The sequence below is a fragment of the Papio anubis genome, chromosome 18 (assembly GCF_008728515.1).
Source record: "Papio anubis isolate 15944 chromosome 18, Panubis1.0, whole genome shotgun sequence".
Classification (NCBI taxonomy): domain Eukaryota; kingdom Metazoa; phylum Chordata; class Mammalia; order Primates; family Cercopithecidae; genus Papio; species Papio anubis.
In genome coordinates, this window is record NC_044993.1 from 32,950,179 (window position 1) to 32,965,576 (window position 15,398).

General features: G+C 44.6%; 1 protein-coding gene across 10 annotated transcripts in view; it reads right to left on the reverse strand.

Annotated features, from left to right (window-relative positions):
• Nucleotides 1-724: 724 nt before the first annotated feature.
• NUP93 (nucleoporin 93) overlaps nucleotides 725-15,398 on the reverse strand; it is a 113,664-nt gene continuing 98,990 nt past the window's right edge. For 5 of the 10 annotated variants that reach the window (XM_031658235.1, XM_031658237.1, XM_031658238.1 and 2 more), the window contains 13 exons: nucleotides 14,479-14,636; nucleotides 13,174-13,339; nucleotides 12,793-12,886; nucleotides 11,773-11,964; nucleotides 10,928-11,054; nucleotides 10,739-10,811; nucleotides 10,402-10,446; nucleotides 8,793-8,909; nucleotides 7,656-7,774; nucleotides 6,294-6,411; nucleotides 5,771-5,854; nucleotides 3,802-3,978; nucleotides 725-1,177 (listed from right to left, as the gene is read on the reverse strand). In XM_031658235.1, the coding sequence (XP_031514095.1) occupies nucleotides 1,067-1,177; nucleotides 3,802-3,978; nucleotides 5,771-5,854; nucleotides 6,294-6,411; nucleotides 7,656-7,774; nucleotides 8,793-8,909; nucleotides 10,402-10,446; nucleotides 10,739-10,811; nucleotides 10,928-11,054; nucleotides 11,773-11,964; nucleotides 12,793-12,886; nucleotides 13,174-13,339; nucleotides 14,479-14,636 (1,581 nt within the window). In that variant the 3' untranslated portion in view covers nucleotides 725-1,066. The remainder of the gene's footprint in view (nucleotides 1,178-3,801; nucleotides 3,979-5,770; nucleotides 5,855-6,293; nucleotides 6,412-7,655; nucleotides 7,775-8,792; nucleotides 8,910-10,401; nucleotides 10,447-10,738; nucleotides 10,812-10,927; nucleotides 11,055-11,772; nucleotides 11,965-12,792; nucleotides 12,887-13,173; nucleotides 13,340-14,478; nucleotides 14,637-15,398) is intronic. The other 5 variants (XM_003916914.5, XM_031658234.1, XM_003916915.4 and 2 more) reach the window with 3 other exon arrangements.

The window sequence follows — 15,398 nt, forward strand, 5'->3', positions numbered from 1 at the left end:
CCGCTGCCCAGTGTCTCAAGGCTCGTTGGCCCATTAAGGAACAAACACAACCTAATTTCCTCTCTGGTTTAGTTCAGGGCTTTGGGATTGCTGGTGGGGGAAACGGAGCAAATGATGGGTGACAACTACTGCTCAGAGAGCAAACACCCACAGTGCTGATGCCATGTGGTGGTCTGGATTCTGTACACTGCAGACTCAGCATGTGACCCATGAGCTTGCCTGGCCAATTACCTTCATGAGTGGGGAAGAGTAATGGGGGTCGTCTGAGCAGAGGAACTGACCACCAGAGAAGGGAAAGACAGGTTTAAACTTATTTCTAGGAGGGATGTGTATAAGCCCGAGCAGTCAACTCACAGTGGAGCAGTTACAGAGGAGTGCAGTGGCAAGGTTTACCCCTTCCTCAAGTGCAAGTTGGGGCACCTGCAACCTTCTTTCTTAAGGCTTTTTCTAGGTCTATGCTTTTATCTCCACTGGGATTGCAAGAGAACAGCAAACTGATGAATCCTGCAATCAGAGCTGATGATTTGGGGGATGGTCTTGGACCATCTGGACTTAAGTCACACCCAAGAAGAGGAGGACATGGAGTGCTTGATATTTCACACACAAATCTTACATCTTCTAAGGCTGAGGTTGACTTTCACATTCAAATAAAAATGTGAAAATGAATCGTGACTCTGCTATATAGAATATTATATCTAAATAAAAGTAACTCCCAAAGGCTTTGTTTCCTGGCTCATTTTGGGTAAATTTTTAATTATTTAAGGTCAATTTAACCAAATAATGAATATCTACATAGCCTCTCATTCCCTGGCCCAAGAGCTAGTGACAGCATTCCCCATTACACAAATAAAAATGTAAACAAAATTTCAAAGGAAAAAAAAAAAGAAAATAAAAGAATGTTGAAAAGAAATACAAATCAAAGAAATTTATTGGTGTTGACAAAAATACATAATACAGAAACCAAAACAAAACACAACAGAAACAAAACCAGAAACCCCACCCTAGTGGGCCCATGTGCCTGATGTACTGACAGCGTGCCGACCCAGACGTCCCCAAAGCATAGCACTTAATTCATGAGGACCTCCATCTGCACCAGCCTCGCATTGGTGTCCCCAGACGTTCGGTAGGGTATCATTCCAGCAAAGGTAATCAGAGTTCGGGCTTGACTTCGGAGTTGCTGAGAGAAAAGGGAAGGAAGCAAAGGAAATTGGTTAACTTTTGAGTCAGGGCACTATTCCATGTTCTTCCATCCTCCACCCTGGGGTGTCAGGGACAGATCCCTGGTGGGTGGATGACAGTCGTACCCTCCTCTGTCGTATTCCTTCAGCATGACACAAAGTTAACAAAGCTCGTCCCCCGAGGCCCCTGTTCCACAGGCATCCAAACCCATTTACTAAGCAAAAAGCAGATGGGTTTGCCAGGCAAGCCGCCTCGCCCCAACACATTTGGCTAGCTTTTGACACAGCCCTGAGCTTCAGAACTGCCTGCTCCAATTTTCAGAGCCTCTCTCTCTGGCTGGTTTCTGTCCATCTGCTTTCACAGGGATCTGAGTCTCCAGAGCCCCATGAAGCCCTTGTAACACCAGAGGCAAGGGCTGTGACTGTGCAGTCCCACGCCGGCTTTCTTCCTCCCATGCATCTTTCCTCTTCCTTCCTTTCGTTCCTCCTGTTTTCTCCCTTCCTGACATACATGCTTAGCCCTTCTTTCCCCAGGCAACAGTATTTATGGAATTCCTGGATTGTTCCAGGAGGGAAAAAGGTGGCCCTACAAATTTAAACCAAATCTGGACTAGAAAGGGAGAATCTACAAACACCTTTCTGGACTAGTAACAAGAATTTAAAGAAAAACTGAAGAGTCATCTACTAGGCTTACTTAAGGACCATTCCAGAAGAAAATTGAAAAGCAAATGCTTTTTACCTGATGTGTAAAACAAACTAGCGAGTGCATGTCCTTACTAATGTCCAAACAAAAAGAAATCTGACTTTGTGATAGGAATACCCATTGTATTTTCTTTAGAAGTGAATGAAAGTGCATGGGCTCTTTGAAATGAGCTCTAGGGATGTTCAAGTAAAAGGATTCACTCCCTTACTGGGCAGTATCTCACTTTAAACCATGAAACCAAGGACATCAGTGGGCTTGCAGACCTCTTGGGCACGCAACTTTTATATATAACCTTTTACTTAATCCTATTCGCCCCTACCTTTCAGAAAAAGAAAGAAAAAGGAGAGTGGTGGGCAAAAGGCAGGCAGGAGAATGATCTTCAGACATGGGACATGGCCTGCCAGGGACCAGCTCCTCTCAGTGGGCAAGCCTGCCTGAACTGTAAGTGGCACACAGAGCACCAAGAAGTATCCACTATCTCAATACTCACATTCACAAACATCACTGCACTGGGTTTCTATTATCAAAAAAGATTCCTGCCAAGTGGTAGGCACCATGAGCCCACTGCTGGCACATCTGGCGTTTAGATTTCTATCTGTCCAGGGTAGGGAGAAGACCAGCAAATGCTCTGGTGCGCACCTGGATGGGCTGACCACTTCAGTGGACCACTCTTGAGCACTGTTACCCACATTCCTAAAGGTGGAAATTTCCACCATCTTTCACTAAGCACAAGTTTTATCAACAACAATGCCTGTGGGGTCACAGTGGAAAGAGCTCACAGACATCCTCAGAGGCAGAAGACAGAACAAGGCTTCTTGGCTGCCAAAACCAAGTCTGATGTTAGACACTGAGATCCTGAGAGTCTCATCAAAAATTAAGTGGAAATGTTAAAGGAAAGGTAATTTTAAAAAACATCATTGTGGGGCTGGGCACGGTGGTCACGCCTATAATCCTAGCACTTTAGGAGGCCGAGGTTGGGGGGATCTCTTGAGCTCAAGAGTTCGAGATCAGTCTGGGCAACACGGCAAAACTCCATCTCTATATAAAGTACAAAACTCAGCTGGGTGTGGTGGTGTACACCTGGAGTCCCAGCTACTTGGGAGGGTGAGGTGGGAGGGTGGCTTGAGCCCAAGAGGTGGAGGCTGCAGTGAGCTGAGATCATGTCACTGCATTCTAGCCTGGGCGACAGAACCAGGCCTTGCCTCAAAAAAAAAAAAAAAAAAAAAAAAAGAAAAGAAAAGAAAACACCATTGTACTATCCCCTTACGGTTTAATTGCGTCAAAAAATACCTTTGCTCTTTTTTTTTTGTAATCAGACAACATATGCTGTGAGCCCCAGGGTTCTAGCTACCTGGATTCCACTTGACCCACGCACTGCCAGAGGTCCCACAGGCAGCAGAAAGGGCACAGGTGTCAGAGACCCAGCCTCCAGACATGGCCCCTTCACCTACCTGCCACCTGAGGGCAGTTGCTTCCCAACTCCACAGCTCAGTTTCCTCAGCTGTGAGAGGGGATAAGATGCTGTGCTAGTTACCTCTCTAGGGTCACTGTGAACACCGTGACAGGAGAAACAAGGGTTCACATTAAATTAATGTGTTGATCAAAAATAAAGTATGGTTTTAATAAAAGTGTTCACTAATGAGCTAGGACTAACAAAATAAACTTATCTTTTAAAATGTGCAGGAAGTTCTTAAGGAGTCAACTAGAAATTAGCATTCTGTGTGATCTGTTAAAAGGTAAGATTTGCAGACCTAGCACATCTTTTTATTTTTTTAAGCTTGAGAAGAGCAGCAATCCCTTTAATGTTTGATTTCCTCTGGGAGCCCCCTAACACGAGATTTATCCAGCTGCCAGGTACTAAGGAGAAAGAGCAGTTTTGGGTCATGTGGTCTCTTAATAAGAGTGCAACGGATTCCAAACCAGAAAGGTGGTGCTCAGCAATGTTTCTCGTGAATGCTGGGATCTTACAGAGTCGCGGTCCTCGATGACTCTCTGGGGCCTGGATGATGAGGATGGACTTGTCCCCTTGAGCCTCTTAAACTGTGTGAACAAGATGTTCATGGTGGCAAGAAGCACTTCTGAGAGGTTGTGCCTGATCTACACAGAGAGAAAAACGGAGTAAAGAAAAAGAACCAACCCTTTCAGGCCAACCACAGATGGAGGGACGGTGGGCTGCTCCAGGCGGGCCTGGTCACATCACTCCTCACCATTACCAGGTGGAGAGCCACACAGTCACCCAAAAGGAGCTGATGGCACTGAAACATCAAGTGTGAGAAAAAACCCCAAGCAATGCTGCTCAGGTCAGGTGGTTACTGTTTCTGCTCCTTTATGCTGTTTATGCTGTTTTTCCCTTAGTCAGGGGCAGCAAGCCAAAAAAAAGCATGCTGACATCTGGTTAGCATTAGGCTTAGACTGGCCAGCAGAGTGGATGCCAATACATAATTTGAATTTGAATGTCAGGAGGTACAGGTGCACATGCTACTTCTCCACAGTCCCTACCACTCCCCACTCTCTCAAAGTCAGTGGGCTGTTTCCACTGGATCTGCATGGTCCTACCAGAGTCCTTGGGAGTGTCTACAAGGGCAGGCCCTGGTGTACTACTTTAATCTCTGATGCAATGAAGGATGTATTCAAGGAAAGGCTAGAAATAACAAAGGAGCAAGTGGCTAAGGGTAGAAACCACAGCAGGTATAAAGGGAAAGTCAGCAAGGGGTAAGACCTTCTGAACTGTGTGTACCACAGTAGTCAACATCCCTCTTCATGTGCAGAACTGGCCTTACTTCTTTCTCTGAAACAGAAACTTTTTTTTTTTTGAGACAAAGTCTCCCTCAATCGCCCAGGCTGGAGTGAAGTGGTGCAATCTCAGCTCACTGCAACCTCTGCCTCCTGGGTTCAAGCGATTCTCATGCCTCCGCCTCCTGAATAGCTGGGACTACAGGCATGCACCACCATGCCCGGCTAATTGTTATATTTTTTAGTAGAGACAGGATTTTACCAGGTTGGCCAGGCTGGTCTCCAACTCCTGACCTCAGCTGATCCATCTGCCTCAGCCTTCCAAAATGTTGGGATTATAGGCGTGAGCCATCGCACCTGGCCAGAGACATTTTATAAAAGGCATCTGCTCAATGAGGAATAATTTTAAACTGAAAAACCACTAGTGACATCCCAGAGCCAGGCAGTTGGTTCTAGCATAGTGTTGAGAGCTGAGTTGAGTGTTTGTAGTTCTAGAGATGAATTTACCTGGGCCACACACTGGAATGACTCGGGGAGGTCTGGGCTGCAGCAGTCAGGGAAACCAGAATCTCTGGGGTCTGGGCATGAGAGTTCTTAGAAACTCTCCTAGAGATGCCAGTATGCAGCCCAGCTGAGCACCCTGGGCTAGATGTTGGCAATATGCTAGAAACCCAACAGACAGACAGTGGCTCTGGGGCTTATGGGGTGATAGTCACAGTCACTGAATTTGCTTCTTTAGACAAAACAGATCAGGGAGGGCAAAGGTGGCAGTGCATCATGATGTGTTTCATGTACCCAATGGAACTACTTAAAGATGATCAGAGTTAAGCACCAAAATACCCTCTAGTACAAGTGAATAATAGAAGAATTAAACCAGACTTCACAGGATCAACCAGAAACCTGTTTCTCCCAAGAACATGTCAATCACTGAAATGACCGTATTTTCTCAATCAGGAATTCAGACAATAATCTGATGGGGATGTATGCACTCACAGAAAAGCCAGGCCAAGGTATTTGAAAGGGAACCACTCTGGAAAACTCAGTCTGGATAGTTACTGTAACTAGAACTCTTAAAGCTGTTAGGCACAGGAAAAGAAAAAGCTTTTGGTGGAAGTGGGGAAAAAGGAATTCCATAACTCAGGAAGAAGGAACTTACTTCATCACTGAAATTTCTGAAGGCAGCCACTCTCTCTTCCACACTTTCCTGATTCAGGGGCACCAGCTTCAAGCGCTCAATTATCTGTTTAAAACAACCACCAGCCCCATGTAAGACAATCATCACAGTCATTTCATCTCTCTACATGTAAAGTCAGCACCCTCACATACTCCAAAGGGCTTCTTCATAGAAAACACCATTCTCCCTTGTGTACACACAAAGGCTTTGATTCTAACTAGCTAACTTAATTCTTATCCTCATTTTCTGACACATTTTTTAAAATTCAGAGATTTCAAATTACTTTGAGAAATGTATCTGTTTTCAGATTAAAGGGGAAAGGAATAGGGGGAAAAAAATAAAGCAACACAGGAAATCCTTTTAAGTCCCAGGATTGTACTTGTCCTTCTTCATTTAACAAACATACTGGCAACAGCTCCTTTGTTTTAAGTAAATTCCATGCAGTGTTTTGAATTTTCAAGGGTGTACATTAACCTGCACTTCAAACACCTTTCCTGAAACTTACATCAAAAGCTCTATCAATATGACCACTATGATACTCGTCAAAAAAGGTGATCAAGTCCAAAAGAAGATAGAATGTGGAGTCCACAAATTTATTTGCACTTATTCCTTGAGCTCTATACCTGAAAGACAAAAACGGGGTGGGGGGAGTGAGAGTGTATCAGGAATTTCTGTGTAATCCGTAACTGTGGAATAGCATTTAAAAAGACAGTGGGGTGTGGTTCATGTGGCTCATGCCTGTAATCTCAGCTACATGGGAGGCTGGGGCGGAACGACTGCTTGAGGCCAGGAGTCAGAGACCGGCCAGGAGTGAGAGACCAGTCTGGACACACAGCGAGACCCCATCTCCACAAAATATTAAAATATTAGCCAGGTGTAGTGGTATATGCCTGTAGTTCTATCTCCTCAGGAGGCTGAGGTGGGAGGATTGCTTGAGCCCAGGAGTTCGAGGTTACAGTGAGCTATGACTGCACCACTGCACTCCACTCCAGCCTAGGTGACAGAGGGAGACCCTGTCTCAACATACAAAAAATACATAAAAAGCATCAAAACCTCTTGAGCTCTCTGGGTGAAGTTAATTAAAGAGTGTAAAATGGTGTTTATTTTGAAACAGCCAAGCACTGATAGTGGATTTGGTATGAATCCACCTACAGGTACTCCACATGGAGCGTGGTTCTCCAGCCTTGACCATCATCTCAGCATCCAATCTTCATGAAAGGTGGGAGGTCCTGACGGGCAAAAAGCCGAGCGGCCATCACTAGGGATTGTTTGCTAGGTGGAGATATCTCATTTACCAAAGAATGCTCTTTTGTGTTACCCCGGGAAAGCACTCCAAACCCAGTTTTCTCTGGGTCATTTTATTAGCAATATCTATAGAGAGCACAAAAAGTAATGTTGTTAGCCTCGGCCTGGGACTTAAACTAGTTAAAAGTCTGATAATTCAGTTAACTCACTGGGGATCCAGGTTGTCTGAAACACTGGCCACGACACCTCTAAGAATCTCCCCCATCCAACTATCACTAGCTTTGGTCTTGAATGCCTTTGAGAGGGCTGATGAAAGTATACAACAGTATATAGGTGAGCATAATGCCTAGAATTAAACTTCATGTGCATGACTAAAATACTGAGATGCCCTTTCATACCCATTTCTTTGGCAAAAATGTTAAGTTTGATAGTACCAAGTGCTAGTTCTGATGTGGGGACAAAGGAACTCACGCAGTGCTGGTGGCATGATGAGTTAGAAGAACCACTTTGGAAAGCTGTCTGCTGTTACCTAGTAAAGCTGAACATGCATTTGGGTAGGCAAAGGTGGCCTGGCACTGGCAGTGGCACCCTCAGGGTCCCATGGAGTCAGCTCCTGGCTTACCGTTCAGCAATGGAGAGTGCCATGTTCTTCAGCCTCTCCTTGTTGGACTGCGGGGCACTGATCTGGGGGACGACAGGGCTCAGCAGTTTGTTCATCAGTTCCAGTACCTTGTCAGCATTCTGCTCACGGTTTTAAAATTAAGGAAGCAATCAATAAAATAATCAATAAAAGGAACAAGTATATAATGCCCCCTACCCACCAAAGAGAACTTTCTGGGGTGATGGATGGAAATCTTTGGTATCTTGATCTGGATGGTGGTTACAAAGATATACACCTATGCACAATTCGTCAAGCTGTACATATAATTATTGCACATTTTTCTACATCTTAATTATACCTCAATCAAAGCATTTTTTACCGCCTCCCAGGTTCAAGTGATTCTCGTGCCTCAGCCTCCTGAGTAGCTGGGATTACAGGCATGCACCACCATGCCTGGCTAATTTTTATATTTTCAGTAGAGACGAAGTTTTGCCATGTTGGCCAGGCTAGTCTGAAACTCCTGGCCTCAAGTGATGTGCCCGCCTTGGCCTCCCAAAGTGCTGGGATTACAGGCGTGAGCCCCTGCACTTGGCCTATAGCTGTTTTTTTGGTCTACTTTTCTCAGCTGATAAAGGAGAGAATGTAATCTTGTTTAGGTCATAGAATCCTTAGCAGCTACCATATGTTCTTAGTCATCATTTGTTCTTAGGTAGAAACATGTATTCTAGTCATCTCAAAATGCCCAGCTGTGGTCTTATTTTCTTTCACTCCTTCCTGCACACTGATGTGGTCTTATTTTCTAATACTACTGTTCCCCAGTGTGTCTGTGGCTGCCAGGGTCAGCATAATGCCATTTTCAACAGTAGCTTCACCATGGAAATGTGATGGATGCTAATTCTGCTGCCAAGTGAGACAATAGTTCAATGCCTGCAGGACATCCTTTCAATATGTTGTTTGGTCAGAAAAATCTTATGGGAAGAAATACAGCTGTAAAATGGGAATTCTGTCCTGACTGGACCATTAACTGTCTAAGCACTAGAGCAAACGCCTCTACAGGGAGGGTGCTACAACAATGACACTGTCGAAGTGGCTGCACATTTAATGCCGAAAGGCTGGCAGACCTGTGAAGTGCAGAAGAAGGAAGCAGGCACACCTTACCTTGGCAAGGTCATACAGCTTTGCTGCCTCTTCAAACAGTCCTTTATTTTCTGCCACGGAAGCAACTTTGTTGATAATAGGCTTTGTGTCACTAGTAAACTTATCTATGACTCCAGGCTGACAAGACAAATTATGGAGGGGGAGGAAGAGACAGACGGGTGCACAGAGCTATTATTTTAAACAAAGAGATGCAATTAGGACCCAAAAAATACTTCAAGTGAAATTGCTTGCCCTGGGCAATGCATGTACTCTATCAGCCAGACTCTGGCTTTCTTGAAGATATAAAGTCCTATTAAAACTATAAAAGAGACCAAGGAAACTACACATGAAAGGGCAGACTTACTAGAAGCACAGAGGAGTCAGCAATAAGACATCTGTGCTTTCTAATTTTCCAAAATGACCCAGAGAGTCAGTGAAATCAATGATTTTAAATTTGCTGATGAGTAGGAACCACAGAGAAAAAGCAGGAGGCTTAGAGAAAATATCTGAAAGATTTTGGATTTGTTTTCTAAGACAGATGGCAAAAGGAACTCAGTGCTGAAAAAACACATGGCAAGTGGTAACAGGACATTTCTTAAAAAAAATCACCATCAGCACTCGACAGCAACTAAATGCTCAGGAGAGCATGAGAGAGGCCTTAGGTATCCTGGGAGAATGAAGGCAAGTGCATAATATCTCTGCCTGGCCATTCTGCTTCTCCACCGGCACTGGACTCTCAGGGCTGGACCAGGTCGAGGTGACTTGCCCTGCCACTTGGGAGGCAGGAGAGGATAAGGTCTTATCTATGTTTCCAGCTCTGTCAACTCACACACACTGGGAGCCTCCTGGCCCCAGTACAGCCTGTTAAAGAAGAAACTATGCAAAGCACTCAGTACCATGCCTGGTGATTGTCATCGCCCAATAACCAAGGCCACTGTCATCAGCACTGTCACTTGCCTTTCTTCTGAGGTAGATGCTGTGAGCAGTGTGAGCTCATCTACAGATTGCTGGGTCCAAACCACTCATTTTTACAAATGAGAAAAGTCAGTCCCTGAGGGGCAAGTGACTTTCTAAAGGCCACAGGGAGATTCAGGGCCAGGACTGGTCTCTGACAACAGGATCTCTGACCCTCCTGCCATGACAACCAATGGGCATAGTGAGTCCTGAAATCCCTCAGGCCTTCCAGGAGTATTTCCAGGGTCACTGTGGAGTTCAAAGCCCTTGGAAACTGCATTTTGAAGGAGGTCAAGTGCACATCTAACTTTTCCATCTTGGGAGAATGGGTGCAGTAATCAATTTCTTTTTCTTGCATGTTTTCTGAGCCAAGAATGGCAGAAATGTATAATAGCATTCTCAGCTCAAAAAATGACAGGCATGAACAAATGAATATTCTGAACATAATAAAAAAGCTTTGTAATCACAAATTAACATATTTTAAGGAGATATAAAGTGTGTGTAAAACCAAGGTCATCATCTGGGCCCATAATTTTAATTCCATTTTTTAAATTAAGCAACTCTGTTCAGATTTGCATCTTTAGTACCTTGAATCTTAAAATCTAAGTGTATTCTTTTGATATTTATAAATCCCCAACAGCTAACGAACATTTCTCTAAGGATGCATTTAACTCACCTTTCTACTTCCGTCATTCTCTAGTTTCCCAAGAATCATATCGAACTGTGGAAGGAAAAAAGTTTACTCAAATTATTGGACAAAGATATAAACATAATCCATAAGTCTTTAGAGAAAAAAGAGAGGAATCAAATGGGATGAATGGGATAAGTCTCACGCAAACTAAAAATCAGTGTGACTGAAATAAATATTTTCACTGTTAGAAACCAATGAAACTCTAAAAACTCCCTAGGCCTTATCCACCACAACCATATTGAAGTAAACATGCAGTACGGAATGAACATGGGAACATGCACACTGAAAACCATGGGGAGGAGAGAAAAGGAAACCCACTTACCTCTCGGCTTTCAATCACAAGCTCACTCACACAGCGCAGAAACATGTTTTCTCCTTGACTATCTTTCTCATCCCTGTAAGGGAAAAAAGTCAACTCAGTTTCTAGTCTGGACATAAGGTCTCTAACGGTCATTCTCAGAATGGCAGAAATTGAAACTAGCTGAAGTAAATGGTCAAAAGCAAACATTACCTGAGGAAATAGAAGTACTGGAGGGCCTCCCTTGGGTCCGTGGACTCAAACTTCCGGGTGTACAGCATGAGGAGTCGCACAAAGTTCAGCCGCCGCATGCAAGGAGGGTCACCAGGCTCGTGGCTGACTGCATCGTGGGGGTCAGAATGGGTCACAACCACACTGCTCCTCTGACCCATGCAACCCAGAAACTATGGAAGCTGAATCCACAGACCCAGCAGCATCTACTCCTGCAGCCCAGTCAATGTTTGCCAATATAAGCTTTGGCCAGTCCCTTTTACCACCCTATCCTCAATTTGTCCCCAGGCCCAGCGTGGAGAAAACAGCACTTTGCCGTAAATTACTAATATGTTGGTCTCTGAATGAAAAGATAATCCAACTGACCATTATGGCACATGCTCTGGGATGACTCTGCTACACCAATAAGGAACCCGCAGCCATTCATCCACATTTACTTCCTCTCTCTCCCCTGACTCTCTCATCCCAGTCTGGTATGCATATGCCTGACTGGGGTTTCCAATGTCATTAAAGCCAGGGCCCTAATGGGAATCAGACCCATAACTCTAGGGGCTGCTTCTTCACCATTTTCCAGGCAATCAGACTGGCCACAAAGCTAGCATTTTGAACAGCACTTTATATACTTAACTTCCAAAGGAATACCAATGCTTGGGGCGGGAAAGCAAGAACCCCAACACTAATCATCTAAAAAGCTCAACTGTCCACATGCTCTAAAATGACTGGTACCCTTTGCTCAAATCCTTATTGGTTGTGGTTTTGTGGCCACCGTCACCCAAAGAGGGACGTGCTGTGGTTACATTACTGTAAACCCAATCCCAAATACTCACGGAGCTGAGCACTCTGTCCGGAGGACTTTAAAAGCAACTTCAGCTCAAACAGCACCAGTGCTACATGGACAGCATGGCAGCGCAGCCGCTCCATGCGGAAAAGAAAGGCAATTGCTGCTTCAAACTGCGCTGTCAGGAACAGGACTTGGAAGTAGAGGAAAGGTTGCTGGTTCACCGTAAAGTGGGACTCGCCTGGGAGAGAGGAGAGGAGAGGAGATAAAACCAACTCAGAAAGAAGGTGCTTACTGGTGGCCCAACCCCCAGGCAGCAGCCTGTGAGCCCACAGGACTAGATGGGCAGGAAGAAAGCACCAGCATGAGCCTGAATTGATCAAGGGGGCCCTGAATACAGTAAACTGCCATGTGAAATGTGACCTGGCTCCTCCATCTTCTCTAGACCTCATAACATTACTAGAAATTTGACTGTGCTGTAAAACTCCAGCTGCTTGCGTTAGGTGGGAGAGAAACAGAGTTAAGGATCTTAAAATGGACCACAGAGAGTGTCTATCTCCTTTACCCTGTTAAGTCACTCAAGGAAAGAAATGCAGATTTCAAAGGAGTTTCAGTTTACTCATAGTCACAGAAATCTGAATGCAACAACTGGTAACCATTATTTGGAATCTTCTTTTCTTCTCAGTTTTTAAAAAATAGGGGGGAAGAAAGAAGAAAGGCTATTTCTGTCTCTCTCCTTTGTGCTCAGATCTAGTGACTAGTAAGATCTACTAGGAAGCAACAGCTACGTCTTCTTTGTCTCTCTCTGAGCATATGTCTACTAGAACAGTTCAAAGAATTAGAGAAAATAGATTATTGTGTATGACCATATAAGTTTTACGCATTACTTAAGGCCACATGCCCTTTATTTGAATTTGGAATGGTAGGTTTGCTGTTTTGCCTTGACAATCTATAGGAGTTTTGAAAGAAAGACAAAAGTTCAGAGATGAAAAATTTTCCCAGAGGAAAACTGAGGTAGTCACCTTAAGTGGACAAGAGAAGGGAAAGGTGGTTATGTCCAGGATCTTACCATAGTCTTCCAACAACTGTTTCTGGAACTGTGAGAGAGTCAGCCTGTCTTGTGGGGAGCTGGTGCCATCGTCGTCAAAACACACTTGGTTCAACTAAATCCCCAAGAGAAACACATGCATTAGTACAAACTACACCCTGAGCCACACGCACAGAGTTGTAGCTGTTCAGCAGCCATGCTCAATGATGTCAGCTGGAAGCTGTGTTTAAGGCTATGGTTATGAGCTGGGAATTACACAATAAAAAATGGGGACAGGAGACGAGGAACCCGCTGGTCCTGATCACCTTATTGGCATCATACATTATGCAGGTAAAATCTTTCTGGGGACATGAGCACAGAAAAGGGGTAAAGCCCCGTGTGGGCAGAGGAAACCGTGCCTACCTTCAGCCACAGGTAATCCTCAGTTTTGTCTGCTACTTCACTCTGGTTGTCGGTGACGTCACATCTGCCAATGATACAGTACACGGCCCGCTTGTAGGGATCTGTATTGTTCCTGAGGGCTCTGCGGTAATGCAGCCGGAGCTTGTTTTCTGTAGCTGGGGACAATCTACAGACATAAAGGAACAGACAGATACACACTCAATAAAAATCCTCAAGGGCATCTGAAAGCATCCCAAGTCCCAAACATATAACAGCAGGGAAGCCTTCCTTCATCGGGGTAAGAGAGACTGTCTCTGCCCTATCCCCTCCCCTCGGCACCATCACTTTAACCTGACTTGCAACTACCAGCACCTGCATCTATTGGCCTGTCAGTTTTCTATTTGCTGAGGCCTTCATGGACAGGTCAGAAATGCCAGGGAATTAGAACTCCATTCCACACCCCAGCAGCACTCAAGCAGCGATGGACAGGAGTGAATCCTTTCCTTAACTGTCTTAGCTCCTCTGTGGCCTCCACACTCCCTTATTCATGTGAGATCACCTCCTAAAAAAACAACTGGCACTCAAATCTCCTTCTGGGGGAACCTTAAGACATTAACCCTACTTTAATTCTAATATGAGCAAGACAGGGGCTTGTGGTTTGAGGCAATCTCTTGACATGACATTATTAATGCTAGCAAGAAAAGTATCCTAGTTTTTCACAAGTACAACTACAGTAACCGCCATCATTTCTTCTACATACATGTACATATATATAATAACCTCAGTTTGAGTATGAACTTAAGTCCAATTACATTAGCAAAATCCAAGGAAAATTAATGCTTAGCAGTTCCTTAATGCAAGAGAACGTAAAGACTTAATGAATTAATTCAATGATTATATTTCAATTTTACTAACTTCTAATTCTAGCCTTTAAGCTATGAAGTACATGACAACATATTTCCATACTGGAAGCACTGTTAACAAATGTAACTTTTAAAAAGTCCCATTTTATAAAGCATCCTTGATGTGCCTTAGATTTACGGAACAACTCACATCATGCTCCTGAGCCAGCCCCTCCCTTGTAGGAACAGGAAAATTCCCAAACACAGATGCACGCATGCCTAGACATCAGCATCAGAATGGGGCATTCTTCTAATCCTTTCACTCTTTATTCCCAAGAGAGTTCTATTTGCTTTCAAAACCTCCTTTTTCCCCCAGGCAGAAACTTGTTTTGGGCCTGTCCAGGGAAAAGAGAATAACGACAGGGAAGGTCGCCCCTTTGATTCTGCACGGCTACCACTGGGCGTGCCACCTCATTCACCATACCTTCTGTCCTTGCTGTTCATGTACTCCTGGAACCAGGTTTTAAACTCTCCCAGCTGGTGCTGGGCTCGATTAACTACCTGTGAAGCGGCAAGCAGGTCTCCACAGCGCATGCAGTAGTAAATTAGTGCCCACACAGGATGGCCTTCTACCTCTCCATCCTAAAAGAGGAACAGTAAGTGCTCAAAATAAACAAAAAAAAAAGCTGAGCTGACTGCTTTCATATGTGCTAAAACCAAGCTAAGCCCCTCTCCTTAAAATAAGTCACTTAATGTTCACAACAGCTCCCTGCGGTGAGAACCATTAACAGCCTTTTCCTCCCTGTTTTACAAACAAGGAAACTGAGGCATGGAAGCGTTAAGTCATCTGTCCAAGTAAGCTGTTAAGTAACAATAAGGCTCCAGAGCTTTTCCTCTGAAGCGCTATGTACCCCACCTGATCCAAAGTTACCCTGTGGTTTTTCCATGGAATCCCAGGGGCCCACAGTAACTGGGTGACGTTCTTTTGTGATAACATATACACATGCACTCCTACAACCCCCACAAAGCAAGGGCTAAAGATGTCACTGACCAGTAAGAGACTACCCTTATAGTACTCAAGTTTATAAAACGTCATAAACATTTTACTCAGTATCTTGGTGTCAGGTACTGCTGGGCACTAGGGGATATGAGAGACAGCTCTGTTCCCACTCTCTGAATACTACAGCTTATTTATCCCAAGTCTGGTTTTGCCATTTGTCTGCACAGCGGCCTGCGCTTACGCTTCTCTCTTCGCTTTTCTTCAACTCCTCCAGAAGTAGGCCTCAGGCCTCCTTTCTTGGCACTTCCACCCTTCCCTCAGCAGGACTCTCTCTAAAACCCAGATCTGAACTTGCCCACTTAAACCCCTTTGAGTTGTTTAAGTCCAAAGTGCTGGGCCTGGCA